General features: G+C 38.1%; 1 protein-coding gene across 2 annotated transcripts in view; it reads right to left on the bottom strand.

The window, feature by feature from the left end:
- The window catches only part of PCSK5 (proprotein convertase subtilisin/kexin type 5), a 229,708-nt gene that overhangs the window by 74,401 nt on the left and 131,255 nt on the right, over positions 1-24,052 (bottom strand). For both annotated transcript variants that reach the window (XM_066181295.1, XM_066181296.1), the window contains exons 10-12: positions 17,495-17,598; positions 2,754-2,871; positions 1,655-1,843 (exon numbers count right to left, since the gene is read on the bottom strand). In XM_066181295.1, coding sequence (XP_066037392.1) covers positions 1,655-1,843; positions 2,754-2,871; positions 17,495-17,598 — 411 coding nt within the window. The remainder of the gene's footprint in view (positions 1-1,654; positions 1,844-2,753; positions 2,872-17,494; positions 17,599-24,052) is intronic.

The raw sequence follows: 24,052 nt of genomic DNA on the forward strand, positions 1-24,052 counted from the left end.
TTACCTTTTCTTTTAATTTAACATAATCTCTGATGAAAATGTGCATTCACACTTCAATCAGAACCAAGTCCATTTGAGCTCCACCTGTCTCCAAAACAGGCTCTTTGTTTCAAGTGGAAATATAAGTCCTTCTATCACTGAGGTACGGGAGGACATGGAAGTCTCTGGAGCTAGACAATCAGCACTTCTGGCTCAGGAAGCATGGATGAAAAGCAGTCTGAAAATCAGGCCACTCTCAATTCTTTAAAAGCCCTGAAGAGTAGGACTAGGGATTTTAACTTCTGTGAAGACTTAAGTATGATGGCAGAAGAGTTCTCACAACACAGGTTTGATGGCAGTTTTTGCAGTATCTGATACGTAACATCAGTAAACATCAGCTTTTCTGTGGGAGCCATGCTCTGTGTCTAGCAGAATGGCAGTCATCTTAATCAAGTCATCAAGGAAAAAGAATTATCTATCATACTATGGTCCCATCAGGAAGATTTCTAGCTAGTCGGAGAAGTATACAAGCATTTCTTACTGTAAATGTAACTTTTTGCACATTTGAAACTGGGGTAAAGTTTGGAAAGTTTTCTAATGTTTCTTAGTGCCTTAACCATGTCTGGTAGGAGGTGGTATTCTTGAGCATGGATTTAGTGGTTTACATGGGAAAGATTTACATGGGGTTTACATAAGAGATTTACATGGGAAAGACTGTCAATGTCTTCTTTGAAGAGAATTTCTGCTAGTAGATCATAGAAATAGAAACATCACTGAGAAGTCTTTTAGTTTGCCAATGATTCCCTCCACTAACCAGAGATGTAAATTGCACTAATATTGGAAGTGATACATTGGACAAAGAGATACTTGTCCGAGTTCACTCAGAAGAAAAAAGAAAGACAATTTGATGCACTGTGACAGTTTCTCCAAAAACATAACACAGAGGTGACAGGATGAGGAAAAAGATTGCTCCTTCTTAGTAGCTGTTGTTAAAATGGCTGGACATTTGAAAGCAAGTATCCATCACTGCACTGATGATTAACTTTTAAAATTTTTTGAAGGCAATGGCTAACTTTCAAAAACATTGATTTGCAATTTACAAACAAAGCCTTTAATTTCAAGTGCTAGTGCTACTTCTCAGTGTTGCCCTACTATTGTTCATCACTGTCTCAGTGTTGCCTTTCATGGATTGAGTATGTTTACTTTGAGAAAACGTACTTGGAAACAGGTAACATCACGGTTTTAAAAAATAGTGGTAAATATATACTATTCTATCTGATTTTCACTGCTGTTAAAAAGAAAAAAGGATAAGAAATGAGAAAAATGAAAAGTAAGTGGTGATATGTAGAAACACTTTGATTCAGCTTCCTTATGCACACTGAGCCTGTTTTCTTCACATTTTCCAGCCATCTAATAATGGTGAGCCACACAAGAACTACTGAAATTGTCTAATCCTTTTCTTGCAGTTCAACAGTTTTGACACTACTCTCCTACTGAGACTGTCATCTCTTAGTTCATTTGTACTTCACTCTGCCCATCTCTCTAAGAAAAAATAATTAGCCTGTGTCTTCTAGCAACCCTGCTGTAATCACTTGACTTCTCTTTGCTGACACTGACATCTCAATGCAAGCTCTACATGCTGACTGTACTGTGAAATTGGGTTGTCATACTATACCTGTTGGCCAAGAGCTGTGACCTAGTTCCAGAAGGAGAGGTTAGGTAAATTGCCAAGTCTCCACGTCGAGGATGAGTAATAGTGATACGCACAACAACATGCTCCAAGTAGATCACATGGTGGTTAGGATTATCTGAACAGCCAGTGGCTTTGTAAATTGAACGGACAATGCTGTCAGGTCGTATCGTTCTATAACAGAAGCATAGCAAAAAACATCAGCATTTCTCACTTTTTGTGGAAAATATACAACCTCATCTTTTTTGCTTAGTAGAGAATGACAGTTTTGGGCAACTGAGAACTCAGTAACCCATAATCATTAGTTTTGACATGTACTTCCTAGCTGAAGATACCACTACGGGCTAATTATTTTGCTGCAGATAATGGTTAATGGCAACTGCCTGCTTTCTGTTAAGCACATACACAAGGTAAACCAGGAATAAGCCTTTGGGACAGAGCATTACTGTGGATTAGTGGCCAGCTGAGAATTGCTGAGATTGTCATGGAATCACAGCTGGTTGCTAAATACCAGGAAATGCCTGGCATAGCTAGTCCTCACGTAACAGCAAGTATTACATGTTAACTGTACCAAAAGGCATCTGACTCAGCCGGCTTAAACTGGCATGACAACCTTGCAGACTATACCAGTTACGAATCAAGCCTGTCATATATAATTACCAAACAATATTCTTAATGCTTTGGAAGTGTGCCTCATGCTTGATGCTATATCCATGGAGTGTACATAACAGAATTTTGCTCTTAAGCCTGGTTCAATAGAGACCCTATCTTAGCAAGTGAAGAGCAGTTTAGTCTTCGCCTCTTAACTGAAATGACTGAAATGTATTCAACCAAAATTTTTCTCCTTTGATGGATCATCTATATAAAAATCCATCATTACCCAGTCTGGCCTGTTTTACACCTTCACCTTCTGTAATGTTCTTTAAACTAGGGCCTTTTCCCATTCACTACATCCATAAATGTGACAGAATCCCTGCTATGGCTTTAAAAATGATACATTGTACACAATGCAAGGGAGGCGTAAATAATACCCAATTTCTTTCCATAAGTTTATACCAGCAAGAGTTTTGGTAGCGGGTATTACTTGATTTGCCGATCTGTGTTCTCCACACACACATGCTGTGGAGGCACCGTTGTCCATTTTTCTGCTTCTGTCACCATTGCTTCAGCATCCATCAGTCCAAATCCATAAAGGTGGCTCACTGCAAGGTACAAACAGAATGGATACAGTTACAGGATAAACCCTTGGATTTCATCATAGACTAATTCCAGAGTGTCATATCCTAACAGGAGTTACTTTTTTTCCTCTTCTTCCTTGCTTTCACTCAAAGCTCCAAAATCTCATTGCCAGGAACAATAACAACTGTATCTAATTTGTTCAACAAATCTGTTCACTGCTTTATGACAGAAGTGGCAAGAGGCACTACCTGTGTTGCCCTACCATGAGAACTACAGAATGCCAATGACTAAAATCGCCTCTGACTGCCCTCTGTCCATGTGCCTTAATTTGGGTCAGCCCTCTTGTACGACAAGGGGCTAAGCGTAATGAATGAGAGGAAGGTTACTTCCATTACTCAAATATCAAACACAAGCATGTGTATTCAAGGAAGCTAACTGAGACAATAAATTTGAGGAGGAACAGACCATTTTGTAACTGTTGTATTCTCTCAACTTCCCTGACTGTAAGCAGCATGTGGACGTTCTCCTGTTCCTGTATACAGTATGCTTGTCACTGGCCAACCAGATGGTGGTAGATCCACAATCTCCCTAAAGCTGTCTGCATGATGAGGGTGAAAAGCACTTACTGAATCAGCTGTGCGTTTTTGGTTGCTGTTCAAATCAAAACAGAGACTTGCAAAAGGGTCTTGATGAATTGGAAGAGCTGCTAGCCATAATGTTTCATTATGACAAATCGGTGCTCTTGATGAAGTTCTGACAGCAGATGGTGAAAAAAAAAAGCTTCCACAGGAGGAGTTTAGCTTGCAAATATAAGTAAACCAGTTTTTCTTGCTACCACAGAAACCCATAGAAAATTATAAGTGCCATTTTAACCAATAATGCAATGAAGTATAGTATAAGTCCTTCCAACTGCACATTTTAGAGGGTTTGTGAAAGCAATCTCTATTCAATGCCAAACCAAAATTTAATGGACTCTATCTGAAAAAAACCCCAGCCTTCTCAAACAAATACAGTCCAAAGCGTAAGGATCACATTTTGCAAACATCTAACACTGTCTGGAACTGCCAGTTGAAAAGGATTCTTCAATGAAAAATACTATAAGGTGTAGTGACTGGTTTTCTTGCCATCTCCCTCCTCGTGAGTCCCAAACCAAAGTGCACATAGCATGGAAATGTTCCTTTGGAGACAACTACATGCAGCTCTTCTGCCATATGAGGCAAGCGCTGTGTTCCAAAATGAAACAAAACAAAAATATATGAAAATAAATAAATTCAGCCTTCCTTCAACCTTATGAATTCTCTTTTATATATTCAAAAACAAATAGATAGGGAAAGAGATGTTCTATTTCTATATGTGGGTGGAGCAGACAAAAGAAGACAAGGAGAGCTTAGATGAAGAAACATTTTGCATTGTGAAGAAGATTCCTGTGATGGAAATGTCCTTAGTCTTAGATGTCACCTTGCAAACATCTTGCATCTGATAATGAGTACATATTTATCTGCGAAGACATAAGTCTATTCTTATACTAAAATTTTAATTAATAATCCTTCTGTCTGCTTGGAAGATCAGTGGGAGGAACAAGAGTCTTAACTCACATGGTCCTGCACACAGTTACTCTGTATAGTACATTCAGAAGGCAAGGGATTAAATTTTCATGAATGGATTTTTTTTCAGCTAAACCATGAAAATTACATTTTTCATTCCTGACAGTTAGAAACTTACATTGAATTAGAGCTCAAGATGTCCAGTTTTAAAATGCTGTGTGTTCAACTCACCTTGTGAGCTCAAAGAGCCAAAATTCTCCTCATCTTGCCTTTTCTTAATCACAAATAAGGGCAGAAAAGCATGCAACATTGCCACCAGTCAGTGACCTTCAGATGGAAACTTATGTAACTTCGAAGCTATTTATCTGTAGAATTTTTTTTCCCCTAGTATGCACTTTAAAAATGCAAATAAAATCTATAGAGTGAACTTTCTCTCCTTCCTACCCTAACAATTACTTGTAAGACAGCATTTAAGGTGGAATTTTCATCCAGGACAAAAAATTGCTGCTCAAGGTTATCTGGTTGTGTTAATTGTCCACAACCCAATGTTCAAAATCTCTTGAATGAGAGTAGCAGTGTAGTGATAAATTCTGCACCTGATTTTTCTTTTTTCTCAGTTCCAACAGAAATACTTTTTTTTCCTTGAAAGGCCTTCCCATTGAAATAAAAACTTCCTGACAGACAGGGTTACTCTTAAATCCTCCCATGTAGGCTGATATTTGGCTGTACAAAACATTTCGAATTCAAAGCCCTTGATCCAGTGGGTTGATTAGCAGCTGAAGGTACCAGTAGAGACCCACAATTTTCAAAGACCAAATTACAGCAATTTAGGAAAGAATCAGAGTTAAACAAAGTAGCTGTGTCTTAGAGAAGAAAACAGATTTTTCTCTCTACTACCTTCAAATTGTGCTTCTTTATTTGTGTACATCCCAGTATTCCTATGGACTATATGCCAAGGTGCCTGCCCCGAAGGTTAAAAATAACCTGGTGGTCTACGTTGAACTATAAACGTCTTCTAGGAAACACCTGGAACTGCCACTCATTTGTATGTGAAAGATAGAGTTGACTTTGCTAACTCAGATTAATGAAAGGCATGATGACGGCAGAATGAGATAAGCTAATTGCAAGTGCAAAATGCCTCCAGACCTTGCACCTACCCGCTTATGTACTCTGCACTATCACTGCTGTGAATTGCTACTGTGCTCAGTTGTTGCTAGGAATCATTACACATATCAGAGGGGGTATTGGGCTGTTTTTTAAAAAGGCATTTGTCCTTCACAAACAAAATACCAATATGAGACTCATCTGACAAAAGACTAGCATAAAACTTTCTCCATACTATGTTTTTGGCCTTTTATATGTTGTATTCTATGTACTGTGAAAGCAGCATTTGAAATATAAATATTTTGTATACACATATCAAATGCTAAATCAGGAGAGAAACAGTAATAATTTCAGTGTGACAAATGAGGAACATGCAGCTTCCTCAACTAGATTAATCTGTTTGATATGTGAACTATAATGACCTGTCCATTTATGCTACTATAGGTTCTTGATCCAAAAAAGACAGAATAAGAGCCTAAAATGCCCATTAATTTTATGGTTGCTCAGCAGGTCTAGAATAGAATAGGTGAGCCTCTTGCATTACTCTCAGCCCATAAATACTTCCAATTGATTTACACCAATCTTTTACATTTGACATTTTAATTGCAAATAGAATTAACTAATCCTACATTCTATATTCTATTCTATAATGTTTTAACAATTCCATATTGCTTTTCTGTCATTTGTTTAGAATATTGAAATGTTTCAACAAGGAAAAACAACTGTCTAACAAGAATTAAAGGGACAAAAAGTGGAGAAATGTTATGATGACATGGCTTAAACTGTTTTGTTTTGCCATGTCATCTCTAACACAACACTGATCTTGAATAATAATTTGTCTTGTGTCATCCATACGACTATTTTATGTCAACTTATCACCAGTAATCTGTGACAACTGAGTGTGATTCCTTTAACGCATAACTGCTTTACGAGCCACTAACACAAGTGTGCAAGAATATGCTTTTTCATTCTTGCTTTTAAAACCAACACCCTCATGGTTTTCAAATTAAGCACATTATTTGAACTTGTGTATTTTACACAGAACAATTCTTCAATTTTTGTACCGAAAACCAAATGAAACAGCAAACTAAGTCTTTCCTCCTCAAAGAATTCCCTGAAATCCAGGAATTTTTAAAGACTCAATATGGATGTGGGAAGATTGAGTTTTTACGCTTATCACCACACTAGAGAAGGTGGACTTGTTCCAACAGTTCCATGTCTTTCTTATGTTGCAGACTGTATGCAGCACTTCAGGCAGGATCTCACCAGAGCAGAGTAGAGGGGCAGAATCACCTCCTTCACTCTGCTGGCCACATTCCTTTAAATGCAGCCAAGGACTGGGCTGGCTTTCTGGGCTGCAAGTGCACACTGCTGGCCGATATTGAGTTTTTCATCAACTATTACTCCCAAATGCTTCTCCATAGGGCTGCTCTCAGTCACTTCTCTGCCCAGCCTGTGGGTGTGTCTCAGATTGCCACAGTTCAAGTTTTAAAACCATGCACTTTGCTTTGCTGAACTCCAAGAGGTTCACACAAACCCACCTCTCAAGCCTTCAAAGTCCCTCTGGATGTCATCCCTTCTATCCAATGTGTTGATTGTACCACACTGCTTCTTGTTGTCAACAAATTTGATGAGGGTGTACTTGACTGCACTGTCCATGTCACCAACAAAGATGTTGAACAGTATCTGCCACAGTACTGACTTTGGAGGGACACCACACGCCACTGGTTTCCCCGCGGACAATGAACCATTGACCACAACTCTGTGTGTGTGGCCATTTTTAGCTAGTTTTTCACCCACCTAATGGTTCATCCATCAAATCCATGTCACTTAAATTTGAAGGCAAGGATGTTGAGTGGTACAATGTCAAACACTTTGCACAAGTCCAGTTAGATGATGGCAGGTGCTTTTCTCTGGCCCTAGCCATCAGTCCTGTAGGCTGATCACAGAAGGTCACCAAATTTGTCAGGCATACCTTCCCCCTCGTAAAGCTATGTTGGCTGTTACCAAGCACCATGTATAAAAATGTTCTTCATTATGCCCAGTCTAAATCTATACATGTTCAATTTAAAACTATTTCCCCATGTCTTGTGACTAAAGACCTTCATAAAAAATTTCTTTGTCTTTCTTCTAAAAATCCTTTATATATTTAAAAGGACACAATAAGGTCTCACTGGAGCCTTCTCCAGGTTGAACAACCCCACCCCTTCCTGCCTTTCTTCATAGCAGAGGTACTTCAGGCCTTTGAACATTTTCATAGTCAGAAAGGTGCTAACAGACTACTTCAAAAATTGCTTTATTGAGATTCCAGTTATGTCTATGTCTATTTCTGATTTTTGCATTAGTACAAATAATTTCTTCAGTAGTATACTAACCATGAATTTACCTTATAATGGATTTGACACAAAAAGAAGAGGCTTCTGGATTTTACGTTTTTTCTTTCTGCCAAAAAGCTCCTATTAATTGATAACATAAAATACAGACTCCCTACAAAAACTAGCAGGATAGCTGGTAAAAACTAAACCTCCAGTAACCACTGCATCTTTTTGAGTAGCTTGTATGCAACTCTGACACTGCTATGAGGCATTGTAGTCATTAAAAAAATAGCCTTACAACACACTATCTTAAAACACTGAGAAATTTAAATCCAAGATTCTATTTGACTTCACATCCTCACATATTTTATCTATTTCAGGCATTTAAAACTCATGTTGTTATTAAATAGACATTAGTTGACAAAAGGCACTAAAAGCAAAGTACACTTTTGGGCCCTCAGAGTCAGGCTCTACTAGTAGTGACAGCATGTACCACCCAAATAGTTCCCACCTCTCATGAGCATTAGCAACTTCCAGGCAGAGGTCCTTAGTCTTGGGATTCAGCTGGCCCGTGGTCAGCAGTAAGGATCCATTAATACCAAGCACAACTATAACAAGTTCTCCCATGCCCGCAGTTCCTGATTTACTTCTCAGAGCTTGTTTACGAATGAGTTAACCAGGGTAATGAAGTCTTCAGAACACACAGTGCTCACACATAGACTATGCCCTACATATGGGGATATCTTACCCAAAGTCAGAGAAAACACCAGTGAGCTTTGCTGAAAACCTCAGAAGAGTGACCAGGAAGACTGGCTGACTTCTCGGCCTCTGAAGCAGCAGAGTTGTGATGGAAACAGAAAACCTGACTATCGCCGACTGGTGATTACTATGAAAATTCTGCAGCAGGATTCTAAAACTTTTCTGCAGCAGCATTTGGCTGTAAATCATAAAGCCTTTATCGAAGACATTAATTCACTTGAAATAAGACAGCTTATGTGAATGGAGTAAATCTGAAGATTACGTGCATTTAGAAGGGTGAAAAAAATGTTTGCTGAAATAAAGTTGGCTAAAAAGCATCTGCAGTAATGGAAGCTAATAATTTTTTCATTAGTGATAGTCTTTTTAAACTGAATAGTTTCTTTTTTTCTTTTTTTTTTTTTTTTTTTTTTTTTTTTTTTTTTTTTTTTTTTGTTTTAGCACAAGGATCCACTGGAAAATACGGTGGTTTAAACTATGTTTAAAGAAAAAAATGTATTTTGTGACTGCACTGGGTAACACCTTGTAAAAAAATGTACCCATCTCCTCTATTAGGAGGAAATTCACCCTAGAAGACACATTCAGGATTCCTTGATAGCTCAAAGGCAGACAAATAAAATATCATTCTATCAAACAATAAAAACACCTTTTGGTGACAGCATCTGTGCAAGGCTATATCTCAGAATAGAAGATGAAAGGTGAGACAAAGGCACTGTAACTGGAAATCCTGACAGATTGTTAGCAAGAGACACAAAAATAGCATTTCTGTGCTGTCAGATGTATCAGATAGATGGCATCCCTCTTGTTCGGTCCCACACAGAGGCTCTGTGTGTTCTGAAGTATTGGAGCTCCAGCAGGATATTTACATTCAAACTAACTCCTGACTGAGTATACAGCTGTGGCAGATTTTGGCAGAAAAAGGATATACAAACATGGAGTAAATCACAAAAAAGTGCACTGCAAATTGTTTAATGATAAGGATGTTGATAGAATAGCTAGACAAGTTTTTAATTAACTAAGCCAACTTCACTGTATCCCTGTGGAGCTATGTAGTAGATGCTAATCAGTAATCTGAAGCAAAAGGAAGTTGAACAGTAATCCAAATCTATAGAGATAGCTGGCCAGTAATGTCAGTGTGGTGGGTGAGGTTCTGCATCCCCTGACTTAAAAGCAAATCCTGAAAAACTGATTTTTCTGGAGGGAAAAAAGGATACTGTTAAAAATAACTTCAGGCACCTAACTGAGCTGAGTTGTCCTATGTAGGCACTTATCTTTCTTTCCCTAGTACTACCTGAAATTCTACATCCTGACAGGATACATTAAGTGCTTCAAATACTACATTGTAGATAGTGTGATCTGCTTCCTAACTGGCCTGAATTCTAGTTCCATTAAGGTGGACACACTCTGATAATAAAACTACTGCCAGTTTTGTAATTACTGAAAGGCATTATATCAATGCAACAGCAGTGAAGAAGAGCTTTGCTGTTCACAAAGGCAAGTGCTGGTTGTTTTTTAAAAAAGACAGACCTATCCCATCCAAAAAATGTTCACCATTGCTATGGATGGATACAAGCACAACTAGATACTTGCCTAGAACATTCTCACAAATGTACAGCATTGAGAATTAGTACACAGAGAGGTCATGCAAATGCATGTAACTTCCAAGGACTTTTCTTTTAAAATTCAGTGTTCAATGTCTGTAAATAAAGCCTTTTGCTTTGGAGAATTTTATCAGTTTATCAGTAATTATTTTAATGTATTGATCCTTGTACTTCTTTCTTTATGCTGGAAAACAGAAATTTACATTTCACAGTAAGTGGCAGACTCTTATGGTTAGGAGTCCACTTCCTCCCTGCCCCCCAGTCCTTTACAGGGTTTCATAAAGGTCTGAGTTGGGCTTGTTAAATGGAAATAATGTCAAAGGTTATCACTCCCATGGTGTGCATCCTGCTAGTGCTATCACTAACACTTGGCAATGTTTAGAATACTAGGGAGCTGCAGAGCATAGCAGTTGTGTATATCTTTATATCTAAGACAACTAGGCCGGAAGTTATGTCAGTAGTTGAGCTGAGACACTAATATAAATTCTTCGTCTGCTATGCTGATCATGGTTTGGTGACAATTCCAAGTGCTATTATGGTAGAACATTAAAGCCCAATTTTGCCTTTTGCCAGCTTTAGAACTATTTAATTTACATTTTAGAACATCTGTAAGTTTGATTTACAATATATGACCCAGGAAAGCAACCAACTTTGGATGGATGTCCATCCATTTTCCTTTATGTATCCTGACACAGGCTTGAAGCTTCTGCTTGAACTCTTGTTTTTACATTTTTACATCTTCATTCCTTGCTTTTCAGAGGGAACAGAAAACAGAGTGTTGCAGATCCAAAAAGTAAATTAGAAGTTTTGATAATGAAGAATTTGAGGCTGGGAAAAGTAATGACACCTGCCTGACTTCTCTGCAAGATGCCATCTCCTACTTTGTACATCCTCATTTCTGGAACAGTACAGAAAAATTCCTGACCTTATATGTCTTTCAACTGGAAACAACATTGTCTGTAACCTCAGTTTTAACAGGAAGAAAAAAAAATCATTAACCATGATCTAGGCTGCATAACTCAAGATATTTTCCAGCTCCCTTCCCCGAATTCCAAAGTGATTATTTCAGTTCTTACTCAAGGCTAGCAGAACCCAGTTACCTGGCAATTTGTTTAGGTTTAACATACCAAGCACCAAAAAATTCCTAATGCAATTTTAATAACTGATATCCAATCTAAACCTCCCCCCTCACAATTCTTCTTGTCCTTGTCTTGTTACATGTGAGAAGAGACCAACTTTCACCTTGCTGCAACCTCCTTGCAGGCAGCAGAAGATAAGGTCCTTTAGACTCCTGCTCTCCAGGCTGAACAAGTCCAGCTCCTTCAACAATTCCTCATCAGACTCAATAGCTCTGTTGCCCTTTTCTGGACACGCTCCATTCTTGTTGTGAGGGCTCCAAAACCTAACACAGGACTCGACATGCAGCATCACCAGTGCCAAGTACAGGGAAATAGTGACTGCCCTGGTCCTACTGGCCACACTATTCCTGATCCAAACCAGGATGTCACTGGCCTTCTTGGCCGTCTGGGCAACTACTGACTCATGCTCCAACTAAGCTAATGTTGATCAGCATCCCAGGTTTTTTTATATCAGGTAGCTTGCCAGCCACTGTTCTCCTGGCCTGAAGTGCTGCACAAGGTTGTTGTGACCAAAGTGCAGAACCCGGAATGCCAGATTGTTTCATTTCACAAATTGGCCCTTTGATTCAGCCTGACCATATCCCTCTGCAGAGCCTTCTCTCTCCAGCTGATCAACATTCCCATCCAACTTGGTGCCATCTGCAAACTTGATCCCCTTGTCAGGTTATTGATAAAGATATTAAACAGAACTGGCCCCAGTACTCAGTCCTGGGGAATAACTGTAATTACTGGCCACCAGCTGAATTTAACGCAACTCCCACCACTATCTGGGCTTGGCCATCCAGTCATTTTTTCACCCAGTGAACTGTGCATCCATCTGACCCATGAGCAGCCAGTTTCTCCAGGAGAATGCTGTGGGAAACAGTGTCAAACGTTGTTCTGTATGTGATGGCACTCAAGATGATCTGGTCCATGACCTTCCCTGGCATAAAGGTCAGACTGACAGGTCTGTAGTCTATAGTCCCCCAGATCCTTCTTCTGCACCCTTCAACTGAGACCTCTCTGGTTAACCAGGACTGCTGGTAAATGACTGAGAGTGGTGACCTCTTGCACTAGCTCCCTTGGTACATTTGTGTGGATCCAAATTGACCACACAGAGCTGTATGTATCTAAGTTGTGTGGCAGGTCACTGACCATTTCCCCTTGGATTATGGGGGTTTCATCCTTTTTCCTGTTCCCACCTTCCAGTTCAGTTACCCAGAGAAAAATGGGTCTTATTATTGGAGAGGTATTAAAAGATAAAACGGTATTAACTACCTCATCTGTTTCCTCACCCTTTGTTATTATCTTTTCCTCTGCAACCAACAAAGGATGGAGACTACCCTTAACTCTCCTTTTATTGTTAATGTATTTACAGAAACATATCTTAATTGCCTTTTACTGCAGGAGCCAAATCGTGTTCTAGCTGGGTTTTGGCCGTTCCAGTTTTCTCACTGCATAACCTCATAACATCCTTGTACTTGTCTTGAGTATCCTGCCAGTAGCCTCCCTAGGATGATAAACTCTCTTTTTTCTCCTGGGTTCCAGCCAAAGCTACCAGTTCAGCCAGGCTGGTCATCCTTTAATGTTTCAAGCACAAAAAACCCACTAGCCTAGCTTGCACAGGATATCATCTTCCTCACTCCTATACAGACCAATGCAATTTCATGTGTTTGGTGTCTAATTGACAACTAAAGAAAGCTGGCATATTACAATAGCTAAACTCAAAGCTTTGGTTACACTTGCTCCATCCACTGTGTGTATGAGTATTAGAGGTGGATAGGAGTAGATATTGGCTGCCAGTAGCATGTGAAAATATCAGGAAGTATCTGTAAGAGTAGAAGGTCTTCTTACAGACTAACAGCTCTGATTGTTTGACATAGCCATTTATGAGTGCTTGCTGTTTTCCAAAAGTCTTATGCCAGCTTCTGACAATGTTTTAAAAACATAACTTAAAATTTATTTACATTTTAAAGTTATTGAAAACATGCAATGTGATGTTTATGAATAGTTTATTTGTCTTCTCTGAAATGCACAAGTTGTAAAGATATTCTTGCTCATTTCTGAATTCCTGCCTGGCTACTGGTTACCACAAGATAAATCTGTCCAGTCTAGGTCCCCTAAATAGGAGCCTAGATAGACTCATCTCTTTCTCACTCTCTGACTGCTAATCCTCTGCTCACAACTGATATAATCACCAGTTTTATTAAATACTGTAATTAAGCAATTATATTAAAAGGCTCTAAAATATTAAGAGACTAATCCTTTTCAGTGGTCACTGTTCAACAGAAGCAGCAGATACTTTGACTAACCTAAAGAGATGTGATACAACTCTATTATTACTCCTTGGCAATTGAGGCAATTAGGTTTCTCTAGGAAGAGTATATCCTCCGGGCCTAGGAATGGCCTGAAACTGAAAAAACTAGGTAGAATTTTGATTTCATTTTATCTTATCTTTCATTTTATTTCAGTGTAGTGAAGTGTTATTGCCTGTGCTTTAGAGCCAGAAGAGTGAATTATGTTCTCTAAAAACTTCCTTTCAAATTAGTAGTATTTCTCCCTATGAATGGCCTGTTTCTACAGATACAGTATATGACCATATGTGGAGCTTCACTTACAGACAAAGAACTGTTTATATGATTTGATCATTGTTCTTAAAACTGCAGTGTTTCATTCTCTGTCTTTCAACTCAGAGGCAAGTCAGCATTAATGCAGTTTCCCTTTTATGAATGCATTTGCATGCTCTGTTGTTGACTAAACAGCTGACAGAACAAGGATTTGCATCCAATCTACCTTAGCAGCAAACAATCAACAGTTTTGATATCTTCACAAAAACAGATGCTCTCACGTATTTTTCCATAAAATCAGCTAAATAACTGCTTTAATTATTTAAAAAACGCCTCTACTGACAAATTACACGTACAACTGACTAACCAGAGAATATCCTGAGTAACCAAGACTTTCTTTTTAGACTAAAAAATAACAAGTTCCTAAGAAAAGATGCATGCTGTCTGACAAGAAAATAATAAAAAAAACCCCACCAAGTAAAAATTCTTGCTCATTCCTGAGTTAATTCTATTGACATGAATTTAATGAGCACTATTTACTTGCCAGAAAATTAAATAAATAACAAGCACCGCTTTAGCAAATCGCTAGCTAGCTTAATGTTTTTCATTAATTAATCCTTCTTTGTATAAATGTAAGACAGTAAAAAAAAGGAGATCTTGAAACCAGTAATGACATCTGTGAGCCCTTTCTGTGTGTTCTGCAATGGCAAAACACTGCCAGGAACTATGGCAAGGGAGAGGGTTGCCATGCAGACCAGCAAAACAGCCCTGTGAAATGGCATGCTGACCCACTTTCAACTACCAGTTCTTGCTGACCCTTTGTTGAGTGAAAGGTTCTTTCAAGTTTTTGCTGTTTTCCTCTTTCTCCACTAGTATGCACTGAAGAAAGGTAGATTGTTTCTATTGACTGTCTGCTTCAGATAATTAAAAAGACCTCTTCCACCCCCTCTTAAGAATATGCTGTGGAAGAAACATGGATCTTGTTATCAACAAAATTATGATACAACTCCTCAGGAACTCAGTCTGATCAGAGTAGTTCATCTACGAAAAACCATACTTTAATTGTTACCCTTGGCAATAGTGAAAGATAATAGTGTAATATTATATTAAATATAGCCACAAGCAATTAAAACCCCCCTCTTTCAGTCTTCCAGCGGTGGTGTGCAAATCCCCTTTTGAATTCAGATTTGGATGTTGTGATTTAAACTAAATCTTTTGCTTCCCCTTCTTCCAAAACAAAACAGGAGTTTAAAGACATGTATTTTTATTGGAACCATGTGCTCAGCCTAAGTTGCCAAAATAATTTAGCTAAAACTAATGCTTTTGTTTGGGTTAAGGTTGATTCCTGAGCTGTGCAGAGGTCAAGGCATTTAGCTCATCTTCCCCTTTTTCAATTTCACAATAAAGTCTACAGCAGAGTTCAGGCAGTTCAAGTTGTTTTTCCTGAATCCAAGTTAGCAAGTTGAGCTTATCTATGTTTGTGACTTTCCATGAGTGGAGACAAAACCTTTTTTCATCCTTTTTCCTTACTGAATATATGTTACAATGCATTGAAAGATTGTTCCATTCCAAGGATTCAGAATAAGCAGTGGTTCAACAGTGATCCAGCAGTGCAAGTCCTGCTGCCAATGCTGCTGATGCTGCTGCTGGTGTGACCTTAGTGTGACCTGTTTTTTGATAATGAGTGACAGCAGCTGTGAAATGACTCACAGGGTGTTTGTCTCTCTTGGGCAACAAGTGGAAAAACATAAAAATATAGAATTTTGGAAGTAAGACATGAAAAAAATAGCTCTGCTTCATGTTTCTTGAAAAGTGTTCTTTGACGTTTATACACCTTCAGTAAACTGATGATAGAGTCACAATCTCCTAATAAAACTTTTTAAATCCTGGGAGATGTTTCACAATAACAAATGCTGTAATGCTATTGCAATCAAGGAAATATTTATTTATGCGTTTTGTGTGTGAGCATGCACTTGTAAATGGGATAAAATCAGGCCCTTGAACATCAGAACCTTCACATGATTAGGAGGTTCTGATCAAATATCCATTTCTAAACACAATCTCTGTAGTCAGAGACTGGTTTGGATCCAAAAATAAAAATTGTGTGGGGTTTTTTTTGTTGTTTTTGTTTTTGTTTGGTTTCTATGGCATTGCAGCAAAAATGTCATAGGTCAGAATTGTATACTAAAGACGCTCTATGGCAGCAGTGTCTTGATCCAAAATAGATTAAATATAGGCTTCCGTTTTAAAGTGAAACCAGAGCAAAGATTTGATAACTCTTGTATATTACATTTTTCTCTCAGGAGATCCTGGCACAAACAGATCAAATCTCATAACAGGTATTTCCTTATTGGGTGGAATACTTATGAAAAGAGAATCAGAAATAAGCCATTCCAGGGTTTTGTTTAGGATGGAATACAAACTGAAAGCAGTGAGAATGTAGTGAATGGGAATCAGAAGACAAACTGTGCTGAAATAAAATGTACAGATTCAAGGTTACGCTTTAACCCATCCTGAAAATATTTACCATATTTAATGGCACAAGTGTTTACCTCTGGGTTCTGGGTTGTAGTATAGGATGTGCACAAAGTATTCTGTCACCATCTTCATGAACTGTTGAATCCAGGTGGGGCAGTGTTTTCCCAGGCCCCCTCCCTCTGGGTTATCTTCTGTTAATGGCCCATCAAGGACCCCCTTGCATGACTCATCATCCCATTGTGAGATGCTTCGCCCAGGGGGAGGAACCAAGCATTCTCACCTGGATATAATCTGGAGTTTGACACAGTACAAGTAGCCCTTACCTGCTGGATTCCTCGTGGGCCAGAGCTACCAGATCCTTTCTACAGGATCACTGTTTCAGGAAGACCACCTCATCTGGACTGCCTCCATCACCCTGCTCAGGTTGTATTCTGGCTCTGTCAGTGGTCTTTTGTATTATTGTATTTATTTTATTTTCTTTTACCTTTTTTTTCTTTCTTCCTATTAAATTGTATTTCTGACTTGGAGCCTCTCACTTGTTTTGCTTTCAAACCACTACACTCTGCTTTGCATTACAGAAGTGAAAAAGTGTTTTTTAAGATGTAAGGTTTATCAAATTTACAAGACAGTACAAAATTTTAGAAATCTACTTGACCGATGACTGAAAAATGATCAACTGTAACATGAAAAGTCATGACAGCTCACAATTTAATTTGATACAAAATCTGAGAGAATTCTTACATATAAATAATGTAGAGTTTATCAAATAAAAATGAAATTTGAAAATAATGTTTCATCATTTTAAATTGAAACTGTCAATAATTCTGAGTGAGAACGTGGCTGGAATCCAGAATTGTTTCATCTTTAACTCTATAAGAACACTAGGCATAAAAAGAAAAATTAAACACCACTAATTTACTTAGTCTTCTGGCAGCAATGCATGATATGGGACTGAAAAGGACTAAGAAGGTCAGGCCAATGCATTTTGCAGCTGACAGTATTGTGCATTAGTCATTCTAAAAGGTTTTCCTTGTGTAAGAGAAGATGGGCCCCTTCAGATTGAGGCTGAAAGGTCTCCAAACTATGCACAGCATAGTGTCAAACAAAAATATCAAATAATAAGTTGTTTGTGATGGCAAAGAAGAAAGAAAGAAAGCTCTCACCCTTATAACCAGCTGCATTGGTTTTCCAATCATTAGCATTCAGATGTCCTGCACGTGAAGTCCTGACAATAATATGCTGTACATCTCTCCAGGTCAGAAATGGACTGTGAAACAGGGGAAAGACAAAGTTCTGGATCAGACATTTTACCAGGATGTAGGGATACAGGGTCATATAACTGAAAAGTACCCAAAGCAAAACAACTTTCATTTATCTTCTCTACTTTCCTTTGCTTCATTCAAAATAACAGGTCCCAATTTTACAGAAAAACTATATGAAATTATTTATACAACTGGGAGGTTTGCCATAAGCTGACTGTAACAATATACAATAATATTCTGTTATATGAAACCTAAGGGAAGATGAATGAGTACATTTCACACAGAGGCAATTCTTATGACCACCAACTACTGTATCCTAATGAGTGCAAAGGAGAAGAAATCAAAGTTTTGGCTTCCTGAAAAGCTCTACTAAATCTCACTAACTGCTTGCATACACTGGAAATTCCTCAAGACTTTCAGTTCCTATTCAAGCTATTCCAGGTGCCTCTGTTGTTATTAATTTGTCTACTACCCCAGTCTTGGAATTCACTGAGAGTCTGTGAGTATTTTGGAAGAATTCCAAGCAGTTGCATGGTTGGTGACTTGCAAAGTAAGGGCCTGATTGCACAGATGGATATTCCTTTAAGGGATTCCAAATAACCTGTCCACCTGGAAGGTGAAATAAGATGCTGTTTCTATCCTCACCGTGACGTTAATACACAATTATCTTCTAGGACTAGGGCAAATCTTCAGGAATTGCAGTTTTCCTTTCTTCTATATCTATACCAGGGAGAATTTATTTTCTTAGAAGACAGTCTAAAGGTGATAAATCATTCAGCTATTTTTTCTTTCTCCTTCCAATTTTTCAGTTTTTGTATTACCTGCAAGAAGATGAATAGTATTCCCTTTTAAAATGCAGTGTAGTAGAGGGAATGATAAACTGAGCCACCATACAATGAAGAGGAATGAAGTATTGTAGTGCTGAACACCAGGCACTAACTACCATTCTCAGAGTGTCATTATCTGTCCCTATTGCACACACTTCCACAATTCCCCTCAGCTGAAGACAGACCACAAAAAAGTTTATAAGACCCAGAATTGGCTGCCTACATTGCCCAGTCATTGAAAACAAGAGAAACCTTGGTTCTTGAACCAGATTTAAATATCTGTTGCATTTAATGAGAGCAGATACCTTCTCTCCCTGAGCATTTTTTTAAAACATTACTATGCCTATAGGTATGTCTTTTTCTTATGGTGCAGTTTCTCACACTAGGCTGCTGGACTAGAATGACAGTAATTTTTTAACCGGTTGGGCTGGTAAAAATTACTGAAAAAAAAGATTTAAAAAGGTTATGGAATGTAATGCACATTACGTAACGCACATAGCATGCTATAGCCTTTTAAACAACATAGCATTTGCCTGTACAACATCATTTTTATCAATTTCTAGCTCTATTTTACAACATTCAGTTTATATTCATGCTGCATCTCCACAGTTCCTGCAATGCACCCTGATCTCCTCATGAGGCACTATTGGAAGGCTTTGCTACTTTATCTACAGCCACAGAATCACACAATGGTTTGGGCTGGAAGGGCCTTTAAAGGTCATTTAGCCCAAGTACCCAGCAATCAGCAGGGACATGTTCAACTAGACCAGGTTGCTCAGAACCCTGTCTGAACTCACCTTGAATGTTTCCAGCATGGGGCATCTGCCACCTCTGTGGCAATCTGTTTCAACGTTTTACCACTCGTATTGTAAAAGGAAGAAAAGAAAAATCCATCTTTTGCATTATCTCTATAATGGTTTTTAGGGTAAAATCCAGACAAGTTGTGATAGGACAAGATGTATTCCCTTAGATGAACAGTGAGGTAGGCAGCTATACAGCCACCAGCAATGGTGTATTGGTGTACCTGTGTCAAATCTGCAGTGCACACAGATAAAAAATCATAATTGCCAAAAATCAAACAAACAACGGCTTAACAGCAGGCTAATAATGATGAAATTGGGAGGAGAAAACCTGAGAGAAAGGCACCTGAACTACATCCTTTACTGTGTCATCTCCAAAGGAACAATAAAATGTCCAAAAGACAATGCTCAGAGTCTGCTTAGTAACAGCATGGAAGGAACAGCAACAAAACCTTAGGTTAGTTGCCACTCTTAGAACCAGCTTGACTGTGAAAATGGAGAAGGCTTACATTGTCTTAGGTTAATAAAGGAAGCTATGGCTAGCATGGTACCCAGGCTATTGATTTGACCTGTTTTTCACATTTCAAAAGACTGACTACAAGGACCCTGCCATTCAGTGAAACTGCTCCTCTTCTACTGTCCTCATTTTACTCCCACAAGAAACTGACAGGAAAAAGCAGCTGGGATTGTTGTTCTCAATGTGAAGAGCCAGAAGCACCTCAAGAGTCACTTAAGAGACTAGCATCTAAAAGCTGATGCTGGAACACACTTGGAGAGCCAAGAAACTACAGGGGATAGAGCTGCTAAACTCCTAGAAGCCTCAACTGAGAAAATGCCATCTGAGATTTCTGAAAAGCTTATACAGGTTAAAGGCATTGTCCTGGCACCAGAACAACTGTTATCCACTAGTTTTTTTCTATCTGTTGCTCCAAAGCACAGACACAGAAAACCTCAATGAAGAAGTTAATCCAATCAAACATTATTTGTTTTTAATCTTGTTTGAGTTTAAGAAATTTCTGAATGGAATTTTCTTAAAACCATTTTAATGCAAGTTAAGTGGAAAATTTCAGCCTGAATGGTTATTCTTCAGCAAATTTATATGTAACTGAAAACAGGAACAGGAACCAAAATATACCCAAATCAATATCAATATAATAACTGAAATTCCGTAAGTGGCATAGGTGGTTAAACCTCAAGAGAAAAATAGGGTCTAAGGAAAGCCTTTATTAATGGTTATGTTTTTCAAATTCTTCAATACTAAGAGCAAATTACTCAAAAATTTCAAAGATTCTGAAGGAGATTTTTAACTCACATACTCTAGCATTGCCTTCTATAACAGGAAGTCAATCAATGGAGCAAAGACCTTTTATCAAATTTACAAGACAGCTGATGCACTTAAATGACAACCTCTCCTCCTGCAGTGGAAGTCTAACTACAGAGGTCACTTGACAGCACTTCCTCAATTCACCTCAGCTGTCTCATCATCTTTAACCTCTGATTATGTTTATGACAAAGCCCTCATAACTTTGATAATACAGAAATATGTTTTCTGTATCTAAAATTGTACCTTGCTAGACAGTGCACTGCTCTTCTTCTTCTGTGAGAAAATCAATCTGGGAAGTACGCAAATATCTGTTCAGTTGCCAGAAATCCAAAGTATCTATCTCTGACATTGATGATCCCTTACAATGTGAACTCCGTTTTCCTTTTATCTCCCTAATTACATTTGGTGGTACCATCTTTCAGAGGAATGTAGTACACGGTTACTTTTCTGTCACTAGTATCAGCATTCACTAACATCCTTTAGTTCTTCCCAGCACTACCTTGTTCTAGCCTTGGCTTCATGTAAAAAAAGACAAATGCAGGAATGACATTGACCTGTTAGAGCAAGTCCAGAGGAGGGCCACGAAAATTATTACAAGGATGAAGTACGTCTCCTTGGAGGAAACGCTGCTTTCTTTCAGAGAATGAGTTTAGATTGGATCATTTCCAGCAAGGGGGTAAAACACTGGGTACAGGGTACCTAGAGAAGTTGAGGGTGCCGTACCCCTTGAAATTGTTCTAAGGCCAGGCTGGATGGGACTCTGAGCAACCTGGTCTATTCTGTTGATGGCAGGGGATTGGAATGAGATGATCCTTAAAGTTCTCTCCAAATGAAATAATTCTAGGATTCCATATCACTCAAATGAAGAGAATCATGGAAGAAAACATACTCTCTCCAAGGCTATAGCCCTGAGTACACCACACAGTAGAGAGGTAGCAGACTAATACTTCCATTTCAGTTGCTGCTTCTTACCAATGAAATTAGTTTATATACCACATGCTGTAAAATATGCATTGGCTTACAGACAGGAACATGCAGTTCAGTTGGGGATATAAAATCTATTCTTCTGTCAGCAACACAAGGGTTTTTATTTAAATTCGGCTTCTTCAAAGGAACATGGCACAATGGTCTCTGGAACATGGCACAATGGTCTCTGGAACAAATACAGGGCCATTGTCTCTCCTGACTCTGATTTGCTCAAATCCCAAATCCAACATTTTTATCAATGAGAAAAGGTATTTCTGCTAGCAATAGTAAATGGCACTGCAATGAAAAGATGGATGCAATGAAAATAGTTTACTTTTAGCAAGAAAATTGCTGTCTGCGTGCACTAAATTGATTATACTTATTTTCTTATATACAATTACGAAAATTTTACATTATGTAATGACTAAGTGCAACACGCAAGGAAGCATTTATTTGTAGGACTTGATCAAGCTACAGGATATACTGGGAAACATCAACTGGGTACAACTGGAAAGAAATTGACTACCTAAATACCATAAGAAACCTGCAGAGCATGTAAATTGAGAGATGTCTTGTGTGATAAGTTGTTGCATATTTACAACCCTGCATTGCATCCTCAGAGATTCCAAACAAGCAGTCCGAAACCCAGTTTCAATTATTTGATTCCTGAGGGAAAACATGCCACTTTGATACTAAAATACTAGATCAAAAATAATAAAAATGTGCTCTCATTATGCATAAAATCATCCTCAAACAATTTGTTACCAGGACTTCAGAAGCAGATCCCTGTTGGAAGAAACAGCTAAGTGGAGGGTTCAAATCAGTAGGCAGGTAAGAGATCCTCCATTAGCTATTTGCCAATCCTACCATATGGGGCTAGTCCAAGAAAGAAAGTGCCAAGGTTGAGGTGTAAATCTGTCTTGCCTTTTTTTTTTTTTCTGGTTGGTTGAATGTATCTTTGTGTGTGAGTCAAAGAAACCTCTTGGCTGTTCTCACACCCAGGCCCTATTAGTGCTCTGTTCAACTCATGATGTCTCCCAGGAACAGGACTTGGCCACTGAGGAAAATTGACTTCCATAGACTCAAAACCCTTCCATGGTATAAATTGTTGTGTTTTCCAGCACAAAGTGGAATGAAACAATACATTATTACAAACCTAGTCAAGAAGTGTTCAGGACTAAGTGCTCTAATTTTTAAGCAGCTTGCTGTACAAAGAATGCAACCAACCTTAAAAAACCCTTTTCCAACTTGTCTTTTTAAAAAACCCCTCACCTAAACACTGCCATTAGCAGAGGTATTAACAGGGAATCAAAGGAAGAATTTATGAAAATGCAAACTCTGAATCAAAATAGTTCAGTAAGCAGTTACATTAAGCCACAATATCATGTACTCTTTATATCCCATTTTAAAAGTACTGCAGAAAATACTTTGATAGCTTCAAAACTTTTAGGGTCACATAAAATGACAGGCAACACAGGTGAAAAATACAACCTGAAGTTCCAAATCACATAAATAAGAAATTCAGAAACTGCATAAAATAAACTAAACAGATTCCACACAAGTAAACCCTAAACATAAAAATTTAACAGATCACAATATGATCACCCTATAATACTAAAGGCTGTACTTCATAAGCTATAATGTCACAAGACCAAAGATTTCTCCAAACCAGTGAAAAAAATCAGCATGGGAAGCCATAGCATGAAAACTATTTTTCTCCCTAGTTTCTCTCTTCTCTTTTTTTTCTTCTCTATTTTATTTAGCAGCAGTGGCAAATTAAATTATGCATAAGAGAGAAAAGTTAGTGAATGGAATACAAATTAATAAATACCACATTTATGGTATTATTAATATAATTCCTTTGGATCTACTCAAATTCTATAAGCACTGATTGTGAATATTTAGTCACTGGCACATTTTGTCTCCATCACCACATATAAAGCTTTAACACAGTCTTGTCTTTATGTCTATTATAGCAACTATTAGTTTTGAAAAAAAAATGCTAGTCCGTATGCACTAATATAGAATTCCCACTGGTAGAGCCACCGAAAGTCACAGAGAAAAAAAGGTAAGCTTCTCAGTGTGCTTTAAGATGTCACAATCAGAAATAGCTTTGTTGTAGGTCTTGTAAGATATAACTTTTCTGAAATTTTCAACTACAACAAAACAAAAAAAAAATCAATTACCAATTTCAGTTCATTAAGCGAGAACAGTGAGAAAAAGTTAGAGCAAGTTGAAATGTACAAACACAGTCTTATCTGCATTTGCAGATTGTTTGGAATTAATTTAAGGATTTTAAAACTGAGGGTAAGAGGAGATTTAAAAGTCTGAAACTCCCCACAATATCATTATATTACCTTTTCAAAATACCTTTTTTTCTGATAACTGCATTAAGAAAACACAATTATAATGACACAAGTGCTGCACTACTAAATATTAGTCAGGTCTTCAATTACAAACTCTAATTTTTATGCTTATAACTCAACAGCAAAAAGTATTCTGTGCCCAATATTGGGTCATGGTGTCTTCAAAAAAACCAACA

This window comes from Chamaea fasciata, unplaced genomic scaffold (genome assembly GCF_029207755.1).
Source record: "Chamaea fasciata isolate MVZ Bird 193981 ecotype frontalis unplaced genomic scaffold, bChaFas1.0.hap1 SCAF_4, whole genome shotgun sequence".
In the NCBI taxonomy this organism is placed as follows: Eukaryota; Metazoa; Chordata; class Aves; order Passeriformes; family Sylviidae; genus Chamaea; species Chamaea fasciata.